This window comes from Alligator sinensis, unplaced genomic scaffold (assembly GCF_000455745.1).
Source record: "Alligator sinensis unplaced genomic scaffold, ASM45574v1 scaffold228_1, whole genome shotgun sequence".
Taxonomy (NCBI): domain Eukaryota; kingdom Metazoa; phylum Chordata; order Crocodylia; family Alligatoridae; genus Alligator; species Alligator sinensis.
The window spans coordinates 1043467-1055432 of NW_005842044.1; the positions used below are offsets into that span (position 1 = coordinate 1043467).

General features: G+C 46.1%; 1 protein-coding gene across 1 annotated transcript; it reads left to right on the forward strand.

Annotated features, from left to right (window-relative positions):
* The first annotated feature begins 9622 nt into the window (after positions 1 to 9622).
* On the forward strand, positions 9623 to 10963 carry LOC102384277 (extensin-3-like). The gene has a single exon (XM_006022777.1). The coding sequence runs from the start codon at positions 9623 to 9625 to the stop codon at positions 10961 to 10963; it is 1341 nt and encodes a 446-aa protein (XP_006022839.1).
* Positions 10964 to 11966: the final 1003 nt, after the last annotated feature.

Genomic DNA, 11966 nt, shown 5'->3' on the forward strand with positions numbered 1-11966 from the left:
TCCAGGTAGAGAGAGTTCACAACAGAGAAAGATCAAACAAGTCTCCCCTTTCTTGATCATTCAGTGACATAATTACAATCCAATTTATTAATGGTGTTGGTGTCCAAGTCGCTGAGTGTGTTGCACAAGAAGTATTTCTATTGCCCAGGCATCTACTGCAAGAGCGTTGATCAAGCGAGATGACAGGAAGCGCCTCCATTCCTCTTCCTGTGGTCATGCCTTTCCATGGACCGGTGGGTCTGGAGATAGTAATTAAAACAGGAAATGTTACAAGTCACTCCTCTTTATGTGCTGCGTGATAAGTAAAACGAATGACCTCCCCTTTGTACATCCTGCATAAAAGTATTTTTGTAATCGTTCAAAAATTCACATCTCTTGGGTTTTGCTTCTTTTTTTATTAATATGGTCAATGACTGTTTAGAGTTGGTTCTTACACGCGATGGCAGCTCCTCCTGATCAGAAACCTGTGCCAATCCTTAATGTAGCAAAAGGGGGGAAAAATGTAATAAAGTTCCTTAAATCTCAGGAAATGAAGCTTTGCCTCTTTAAAGTTCCATCTAAGAATAAATGTTCCACTGCGGCGAACCTAACGTGCGCTGGGGGGTTGAATGCAGCTCCTTCGGGTAGCTGCATTTCTTGATGCCACGTTCCCTTTTGTTTTCCAGCAAGTTCACAGCGAGAGCCTCGATTACTGACCTTCCAAGAGCCATCCTGCTTTTCTCTCCAATGTCAGTCTTTTGTGGTGCACCCTGCACTTTGCAAAGTTCTCTGCAATCACATAATCAAATGATGACTTTGTCAGCTAACTATGCTCCTCAATACAGCAGCCACCATTAATGCTATCCAGCTGGGATAGTCATGACAATTAAGATAGCCATCTGTAGTCTGGGTCAGCAGTGGTCAGCTAAGCCCTCAAGTTGCAAATTCTTTCTGCTGAATTAGCCTGCACTTTGAAAAGGGAGGTAGGGGAAAGCAAAGCCCTAAGAACTGTCTTTACAAGAAGTACAGCTTGGAGATGTTTTTCTTTTACTTGATTTCTTTTGCTTTGCTGCTGCAAGGCGCTTTCTTATATCCCTTTTTAAGATCCTAGGACCCAATGTTTAAATCCTTACTCAGTCCTTCAACATGAAGTTCATCCAAGTGGGAAGGCTTGGGCTCGGAGTATTTAAAAATGCAGGAAAAGGCTATGAGGAGTAGATAATATAGTTGCTCACATTACTTGCAAAGACAGTGTTAATCATTTTCAATGTCCATTACTCCGAGTCCCAAGAGCACGGTCAAATCAATAGCACACTCAAATCCATAGAGCAGGCACAATGTGTATAAATGTGTTAGCACATGTCCGCTCCCCAAGACTGTGGAGTTGTCTACCTACCTATCCAGTACCTAACACACCTGGGTTTCTATAGAGAAAGTACATAACAACGTATCCTGCCCCATGCATGCTGCACTAGTCTTTCCAGCTTTTGCTTTTCATTATTGATGGGGGTAATATTTCCCCCCTCCAACACAGAAGAGAACAATTTTCCAAGCCTGCAGATTTCACGAGAAACAGCACAAAAAATATCTCGATTCCACCCTGCCACTGGTACACTTAGCCCAATCAGTGAAATGATCAATTAATATCAATTAACCAATGAATTATATCAATGAATGCTGTCATTCTGCCTCTCCGCTTCATTTTGGTGTAGGTTCTGTGCACTTGCATGTATGTAAATATAGATGTATATTCGTGATATGGATTATCTTCTACCGCTCCAAACACTCCTGAGCTAATGCTCCCGTGCGGCCTTAATATCTGTGAAGCAATGAAGGATGTTCCTTTTCGTCAGACTGTTCTACTGAACAATATTGAGAATTTATGACTGGGAGCAAAAGTCTTGGCATACGTGGTCTTTCGTCTTCAATCTCTGGCTCCTGGAAGCATGCAATTAAGGGAGAACTTAACTCTAATGTAAAAAGTAAGTTTTTAATTAACCTGACAGGTGAAGATGAAATTTGAAATTACAACCCAAACACCAGGAGGCTTATAAGGACAACCCCCCTAGAGCTATTATTCATATTTTCTAGAAATCTGTTGCTTTTAAAATCAGCATCTCGTGATTTTTAAATGTTTGGGAGTGGCAGTGCTGAAAATGCTGACTACTTCTGAAGAATTGCGTGTTGTGTTTTTCTGGCTTGTTAAACCTAGATTTGGAGCTTGTGCTTTCCTGGTCTCCATGCTATAAAAAGATACGGTTTCCAGTGAAGTGATTGGGAAGTTTCCAGCTGTTTTTAGTGAACTTTGAATCATCTCCTGAAGAGGCTAAGAAAAAACCTAAATTAGTCATTGTTATAGGTTAAGAGGGTAAAGACACTGGTCTGAAGCTGTATCCATAACAGGAAGAATGGGTTATTGATAACCCAGGTCATGTTACCAAGTACCCTTGAGGTTACTCTGCGCCCATTTCCCCGTTAGTTTGGTCAGCTCTAGACCTACAACCAACTTGGACAAGGTGGCAAGTTGCACCATTATTTCAGAAAGTGCATTTAAAATAAGCATCAATAAAGTCGAATAGCAGAAAGAATGGGTCATTGATAACCCAGTCCATGTTTCCAAGTACCCTTGAGGTTACTCTGAGCCCATTTTCCCTGTTAGTTTTGTTGGTTCTAGACCTACAACCAACTTGGACAAGGTGGCAGGTTGCACCAGTCTTTCAGAAAGTGCATTTAAAATAAGCATAGATAAAGCACCCTTGTTGGCATGGTTTTGACAGATACCCACAGAAATAATCCATCATACTGCCTCTCAGAAACTTGATGTGCATTTCTTTACAGGACTTCCATTGCAAAGCGAAGGATTTCTTGTGTGTCAAGAAGTAAGTTTTCCCCGGCATGTGTATTTTACCATCACTGCCATTGAGTGTTGATATTATAGTACTCAGCATTTCGTTTGCTCCTGTTGGCTTCCGAGCCATTAGAAAAGTATGCATTGAAACATTACTTATAGCCTTAGCAAAATAGAGCCTATCTATTCTGTGTTATAGTTGATGTTTAGTGTGGGCATGTGCCAGGTATTTTCAAATGAAGTGTACTGCAGCCTGCACTGAAATGTCTGGCGAAAGAAAAGTAGAAAGGTAGGGGTGGGTGCATGTGACTCTCTCTTGGAAAGTTCATTGAGTGAAAGTTTGTGGAATAAGGACAAAATGAACCAATTTAGAAGCTGGGGGCGGGAGCCATTTATGTTCAACTCAACCCTGAGAAAATCTCTAACCCAAACAACGTACAGAGATTGGAAAGAATAAAACATTGTCCTAAAGATTCCTTTACAGTATGGCCTTATACCATAGCTTTGGCCTGAGGATCACGGTATTCAACCTCTTCTAATGATATCCTTCTAGGAGTGAAACCAGGCCAATTTTATTTGGAACATATGTCACAAAAGCTGGTATGTGGTGCGGTTTGGGAATGTTGAATCCACCCATACATTCAGAGTGTTATTAGGGACTTTTTATCAAACCAGCATGGCTAACTACTGTATACCCATCCCCGCTGACTATCCGTAGGGCATTGAGAGTAAATTGCAGGGTAAAGAATGTCTGTCTCTCACCCAGATGTTTACATTGTGAAATCCGCTACGGCAGCAACTGAGAGTGGCATTCAGAAGGTAGCCGGTGTCTGGAATTAAAAGTGAGAATAAGGAACTCCTCTCTTATTGCTGGACAAGAGAAGCCAGGTGTAGGCATGAATCAAAAAAAAATCTTTACTTGCAATTGAGTCAGACGTACAGAGAAAATATGATTTAGTGAGCATTTATAGTGACGCTGCTGTATTGCCCTCGTGTACTTCGGTACCTCCAAGCATCTGTCTATATGGATAAAACTTCTTCACTGTAAGGGTAGCCAAAATTTGGAATGGGCTTCCAAGGGAGGTGGTGCTCTCCCCTACCTTGGGGGTCTTTAAGGGGAGGCTGGATAGGCATCTGGCTGGGGTCATCTGCCCCCAGCGCTCTTTCCTGCCCAGGCCGGGGGTCAGACTCGATGATCTGTTGAGGTCCTTCTGATCCTAGCATCTATGAATCTATGAAATATAAATTAAACCTGCAAAAAGGAGGAGGAAGGTCCTTGATGCATACATATATTTTTCTTATATCAACTGAGGTCAAACAGCAGAATTGGGCCAAGTCCCTGCCCTTGCCCCCTCCTTCCCTCACAGCCAAACCTAGCCTCTGCCTCACCCACCCCATGTGCCCCATTGTCCCCGGTAACTGGATCTGTCCCATGGATGAACCTGGCACTGCCAATTCAGCTCATGGGGTGAAAAAGTTGGGCACCGCTGCAGTGAAATATCAATATTTCCTCCCCTAAGCCATCAGAAGACGATGCAAGGAGGGAACTTCCTTGATGTCTGCAGGCCTGGGCATAGGAAAATAGAGTGAAAATAAAACTACACCCAACTCTGCAAAAATACGGATGTGCCTAAATCACTTGAGTCTGATCCGAGTGATATATTCTAGGCTCCAAGCTCCTATTCACTAGCCAATCTATTTGTTTCTTGAGAAGCTTTAATCCCTATGAAAATCTGGGCCATGGGCACCAGGGGCTTGTCTACACCACCTCCATAAAACAGGCCCCACCCACTCGCTGCCTCTCCACAGTCACCAACCACCTGACAGCAGCCTTCCCTGTGCACCAATGAGGACATGCAAGATGTGCGCGCTCTCAAGGCCTCCCCCAAAAGTAGCATCGCATTTGCAGGACTTGGCAGGCAGAAAGTAGGGGTTAGAGGACGTGGCTCATGGTAGTGCTCACGGGTACACCATCTGTATAGACGTGTAACCTATATTGCTGGTCCCAGGTTCCCAAAGGAAGGACGACCTCCTCCAAACTACTGGGTGGTAAGTGGATTGCATATTCAGGGCGCCCAAACCGAGGTGCAGGAGCCAGAATGGCCTGTTTCCATCCCAAATAGAGGCAAGAAGCCTAGGACATGCAGTGAGGCCAGAAAAGGGACAAGAGTGCAAGCAGCTTCAAAGCCAGGAATTACCACTAAGCCCAAACTGGAGCTGTCAACCCTGCTGTCTGATATGCTAAAAAAACCCCAACCTTTTAAAAAGTCTGACTCTCCAGAGCTAGAGTAGTTCATATTTTGTACTTGTGGAAAAAAAAAAGGCTGCTTCTAGGTCTCGGAAAAATGCACTAGATTGTTTATTCTGTTCCAGAGTAAATCTTCCGTAGCAGCCTTTTGGGTGTATTTATTATCCATTTACAGTAGCACAGTGAGTCCACAGTATGAAAGGTTAGCCCTGAAACAGACTGAAGTGCTGGCAAAACGTTATCACAAAGCATGACCGATAAGGGCTGCATATGGACGTATCTGATAACACTCTAGACAAACTCTGCTTTCACTACAGACATCATAAAACCGAAGGCACTGAGGGACTTTTCCAGTCTCACATCCTCCTTAGCTTCTGTAATGCACAAGCAGCTGTAAAATCAATTAGCTCTGGAGGAAATGTAGGTTCTCCATATCCTAAATATTACCAAAAAAAAAACAAAACCCCAAGTAAAATAAGTGCGTACTTGTCTTTGACAGCTGCAAGATTGATTTGGCCTCGGAGGAACTCTAGGACCCTTCCTAAGTTACATTTCGGCAGCCATCAGACATGCAATGTCACTAAACAGAGGAGTGTCTTGGAGCTGCAGGAAGTTATATTGTGCCACACAAGTAGCACATACGGCTCCTCGAGGCAGGAAGGCACTAGTCACAGTCAAAACACGTACTACTCCAGGGTTAGCAGGAATTCATTCCCTTGAGCACTGGTTTTCAGTGCGACTAAAAGCTAGTTCCTCACTCTCTGTCTCTCTCTCATACCGGCTCTTTCTGAAATGCTATATAAAGCTCCTCCAAAACCGGTGGCTCTCATAAAAATCAAGGTTCTCCATGAAATGCTGTTAGGCAAGTCCAGTTGCACAACTACTGCTAATCAACAACACATTGTTTTCAGACAATTACATATCAAATGGATTCTCCTCGTAGCATCGGGAGCAGAACGGGAGGGCAAATCATTGTCCCCTCCGTGTCGTTGCTGCTGGGAAATAGCATCCTAAAAGTCTTCTCAACCCCAACTTCTTTTATAGCTGTAAAAATGGACATACTCTATCTGCGGCATAAGCAGCAACTGCCACGGATCATTTTGCTGAGGTCATCTCACTTAGAAATATTTTAAATCTGGCTCGTAGAAATTGAACAAATTACCTCCGAATTACATCAGTGCCCTGGAGGATCCAACAAGCATGCGTTTGAATGTTGTCATGGCTGCTGACATGGAAAAACAACCAAAATATACTCATAAATATGCATAAATGCTAACAACCTTTTGAAGATCGTGGGATCCTTATGCTCTGCTACGTTATGCTCTGAGCACTCACGACACAAGCAGACTGGCCAGATGACCTCCATGACACATGTGTAACTCTGAAGGCCCTCAACTGGCTCAGTAGAGTTGCCCTGAACTTGAGATGGTCACTGCTGAGGCTGCAACTCATGAAGGCATGGCCATAGCTAGCTTTAAATGAGCAAGGCTTGGTGCCAATAGCACAGAATTCAGTTCAGGCTACAATCAAAGAAACTAAATAAATACTAAGAGAGAGAGAGCTCACACTAAGCCCAGTGCTACTGGGGTCACACGGCTGAAAGTACATGAGTTAGTTGGTATATGAGTCGCTGTGTAGATGTATGTAGATCCTGCCTGACTAACCTTGTTTCTTTTTATGACCACGTCACAAAATGCTTAGACACAGGAGTCGAGGTAGATGTCATCTACCTAGGCTTTAAGAAGGCCTTCAATACGGTATCTCATTCTGTTCTCATAAATAAACTGACAGGCTGTGATGTAGATGATTACACGGTCAGGTGGGTGGCAAATTGGCTTAGGGGTCACACCCACAGAGTGGTGGTGGATGGGTCAATATTGACCTGGAAAGATGTGGGCAGTGGAGTACCACAAGGCTCAGTCCTTGGACCGGTGCTATTCAATGTCTTCATCAGTGATTTGGATGAGGGCATGGAAAGCAGCCTATCCAAGTTGGCAGATGATACCAAATTATGGAGCAAAGTTAACACAGCATAGGGTGGGGAATGGATCCAGGTAGATCTGGACAGGTTGGAAAAATGGGCAGAACAAAATAGGATGCAGTTCAACAAAGACAAGTGCAAAGTGCTGCACCTGGGGAGAGGGAATCACCAACACACTTCCAGGCTGGGGGATGATTTTCTCAGCAGCACAGTAATGGAAAGGGATCTTGGAGTCATAGTTGACTCCAAGATAAGCATGAGTCGTCGATGCGATGAAGTGATCAACAAGGCTAACCGCTTTTCATCATGCATTAGCAGGTGCATGACGAACAGGTCCAGGGAGGTGATGCTCCCCCTCTATGCAGCACTGGTCAGGCGATAGTTGGAGCACTGCATCCAGTTTTGGGTGCCGCACTTCAAGAGGGATGCGGAGCATCTGGAGAGGGTTCAGAGGAGGCCACTCATATAGTCAGAGACCTGCGGGCAAGGCCCTACGAGGAGAGACTGAGGGACCTGGCTCTCTTCAGCCTTCGCAAGAGAAGGCTGAGAGGTGATCTTGTGGCTGCCTATAAATTCATCAGGGGAGGGCAGCGGGGAACAGGAGATGCTCTATTTACTAGGGCACCCCCTGCAGTAACCAGGAACAATGGCCACAAATTGACGGAGAGCAGACTTAGGTTGGACATTAGGAAGAACTTCTTCACAGAAAGGGTTGCCAGACTCTGGAACGGGCTCCAAGGGAGGTGGTGCCCTCCCCTACCTGGGGGTCTTCAAGTGGAGGCTGGACAAGCACCTAGCCGGGGTCATCTGACCCCAGCGCTCTTTCCTGCCCAGGGCAGGGGGTCCGACTCAATGCCCTACTGAGGTCCCTTCCAACCCAACATCTATGAATCTATATCCTAAGGAAAAAAATACAAACAGCAATGATGGCATGATTACATCCACTTTAAGAAGTCTTAGAAAGGATGTGGGGACTGATTCCGATGGAATAAGAATGAAACCACGTCTTCCTTGAATTTGGGAAAAGCTACTGGTTCTCTCTTATTTTTTCAAATTATTTCTCATCTCCACATGCCAATCCATTTCCTAATTCTTGTGCAGACGTGCTATGGGAAAACCAGTTCTCACAGCGTTTGCAAAAACAGGAAGTATGTGAATATTCAAGAGAGACCCTATTTTTGCGAGAGGTCCCGCTGAGTTTTGCTGACTCAAGAGGCCTAGGCTAAAATTTAAATAAGCAACTTTTCAGGGACTGAACCCAAGCTTTGGGTTTTCAGATTGCTTCTCTGCACTCGTTTTCCAAGCAAGCCTCCAGATGCAAAATGTTAAACCCCTTTCCCTCCGAAGGAAATCAAGTCAAGGACCCGCATGGAGCAGTAGTTCTCATCAAGGGGAGAAAATGTTTTCTTGATCTCAAAAGCAAATCGGCCCATATCTTGAGGTCCTCGCTAAAGCAAAACTCCTCGCGAGGCTCCCCGCCGTCGTCCCATGGTCAGAAAAGGATTGAGTTATGTTGAAGGGATTTTGCCTGACACTATTTGAAGCTGTCAAGAATGCTTCACTCCTCTCCGTCCTGACGTTAAACAGGCCCCGGGATGTCAAAAGCCGTCAGTCGAGAACGGGATGTTTACTTCTGTTCATTACGAGGTAGAGATTTGTTATCCACTTGGCATCCTCTCTGAGGAGCGCGAGGGTATGGCGTTCACTCACATCGGTTGTCAGGGCGGCTCAGCTGGGTTTCCTCAACCTTTCCGAGCGTCTTCTTTGGAGGCTACCCCAAGCAGGTGCCTGATGGTCAGTGGACAGCCGGGGGGCATGGCAATGCAGCCGCTGTGACGAAAACCTGACGGAGCCGCAAGCACGGGACCCAGGGCTGCGTGTTTGATTCCCAGATGCTAATTGAGGCTTTGGGGAGGATGGGAAGGAGCCAGCCCTGTGGAAAACAACCGGCTTTTTGAAGAATAAGGTGAAAGAACCTTTCTGTGGTTTAAATTCTTGACGCTAATTTTAACAACTATTTCAACCCCTTGCAAATTGCCACTCTGAAAAAATAAACAGGGCCTACATTGAACCACCGGCCTGGCACACGGGTCTTTTTTCAGCCGCGTCTTGGAATGTCTAACAGTAGCCAGGCTTATTCATGTGTGGAAAAGAGAAGGAGAGAGCCGCTGAGCGAGAGAGGGGAAGAAAGTGAGGGCCACTTCAGGCTAATTGGCCTTCCTTTTGGATTGGGTTGCTGACATATGGTTTTAAGTTACATGTAAGCAAGTGAAATGGTATATAAATAATAGCAGGGGGAGAGCTACAGTGGAAAAGCCAGCCAGTGTCTGTCTGACTTGATGTTCTGTTATTCATCAAGTCCTAGTGTGGTTTGTGTCATTTGGGGCTCGTTTGCCTTAGCTGAGAGCCAGATAGCTCTCCTCCGAGAATGCCCACAGCCAAGTCACTTGTGACTGATCATTGGTAGTTTTATCGTTTCAGATGGGGATTTCCATTTCAAGGAAATCCAGAGGCTAGGGAGATCCATTTTAAATCCAGTTTAAAACCCCTGCTATATCACTTCAGCATGGAAAGGGTCGCACACTGCCCCAGCACTGCCAGGCTCTCCAGATGTGACCGTCCCAGTCGGCTCCACTCCTCATCGGGAAGGACCCGCCTGCGAATAGTTCAGCCTTGGGGGGGTAAGGACCCACCTGCCAATAGTTCAGCCTCGGTGATCGGGAAGGCCCCGCCTGCCAAAAATTCAGCCTTGGTGATCGGGAAGCCCCCGCCTGCCAAAAATTCAGCCTTGGTGATCGGGAAGCCCCCGCCTGCCAAAAATTCAGCCTTGGTGATCGGGAAGCCCCCGCCTGCCAAAAATTCAGCCTTGGTGATCGGGAAGCCCCCGCCTGCCAAAAATTCAGCCTTGGTGATCGGGAAGCCCCCGCCTGCCAAAAATTCAGCCTTGGTGATCGGGAAGCCCCCGCCTGCCAAAAATTCAGCCTTGGTGATCGGGAAGCCCCCGCCTGCCAAAAATTCAGCCTTGGTGATCGGGAAGCCCCCGCCTGCCAAAAATTCAGCCTTGGTGATCGGGAAGCCCCCGCCTGCCAAAAATTCAGCCTTGGTGATCGGGAAGCCCCCGCCTGCCAAAAATTCAGCCTTGGTGATCGGGAAGCCCCCGCCTGCCAAAAATTCAGCCTTGGTGATCGGGAAGCCCCCGCCTGCCAAAAATTCAGCCTTGGTGATCGGGAAGCCCCCGCCTGCCAAAAATTCAGCCTTGGTGATCGGGAAGCCCCCGCCTGCCAAAAATTCAGCCTTGGTGATCGGGAAGCCCCCGCCTGCCAAAAATTCAGCCTTGGTGATCGGGAAGCCCCCGCCTGCCAAAAATTCAGCCTTGGTGATCGGGAAGCCCCCGCCTGCCAAAAATTCAGCCTTGGTGATCGGGAAGCCCCCGCCTGCCAAAAATTCAGCCTTGGTGATCGGGAAGCCCCCGCCTGCCAAAAATTCAGCCTTGGTGATCGGGAAGCCCCCGCCTGCCAAAAATTCAGCCTTGGTGATCGGGAAGCCCCCGCCTGCCAAAAATTCAGCCTTGGTGATCGGGAAGCCCCCGCCTGCCAAAAATTCAGCCTTGGTGATCGGGAAGCCCCCGCCTGCCAAAAATTCAGCCTTGGTGATCGGGAAGCCCCCGCCTGCCAAAAATTCAGCCTTGGTGATCGGGAAGGCCCCACCTGTCAATAATTCAGTCTCGGTGATCGGGAAGGCCCCACCTGTCAATAATTCAGTCTCGGTATTCATGCCATTCTTGGTGTCCCTACTGAGACCACCCACCTGGCTGCTGGGGGTTAGTTTTGACAATACCTGCCCATTATCTGAAGGAAACCACACACTCATATCACAAAGGCCACCAAGCAGGCCAGAAGGGGGATGAGGACTAGGTGACCTCACTCCTTGAGCCAGGGAGGAGCCATGCAGGCTTTCATGGATAGATAAGGAGCTGCCTCACCTTTTGCAAAGAGGAATTTCCTTTGACTTCACTCATTACCAAAGTTTGAGGCTTTGGGAACTGGCTAACGTGTCTTTGAGTTCACTCATATTGTAAACTCTTTTCCTCCCCTGTTACTTAAATCTAGGTCTTCTTTCAAGGGTGATTCATCTTTAAAAAAAACCCAAAAAACCCAAAAAAACTCATTTTTCCTACCAGAAAGCAAACCTGAATTCTACTATTTCCACTTCACACACACACACACACACACACACACACACACACACACACACACACACACACACACACACACACACACACACACGCTTATACGTTCTGCTCACACCTATATATGAATGTCCATGTCACGGTATTATGCATGGATGGATAACTTTATACATACTATATATCCACCGCTCTGTCTGTTTGCTCATCAGATGAGCAAATAACATTTTTTTTTACCTCTAAATTTATTTTTCATTTTGTTCTCCTCTGCTTGCTTCTTCATCCTATTTTATTCATCCAAGAGATTATCTCTGCCCCTTTTTTCTGTTCCTCCAGAATGAGGGTTTTCTCTGTCTCTCCCAAGTCAAACTTTCAACCCCATTAGGTAAAATAAGTTGTTTGCCTGTTTTGTTTTTCTGTCATCACCCATAGGGGTGCTGAAGTTCGCCATAACCCAGGAATGTGCAAGTTGATGTTTTATCAGTATTTATGGCCTTCAGGTTTGAATTGGGCTCTGTGGAAGAATCTGTTCCTTGGTTATCCGTCAGGACTTCAATTTCTCCTCTTCCATCATGGGCTCTCAGAGGGAATGAAGGGCTCTGAATGCGAATGACGCTTGTTATTTGCCTGGCAAATTAGAAGCAAAAAGCTGAATCAAGCAAGGCATTTAAGAGAGGAAGACATGGTTTACTTTAACACTCCAAGCAGGTCTCAAGATCTGGCA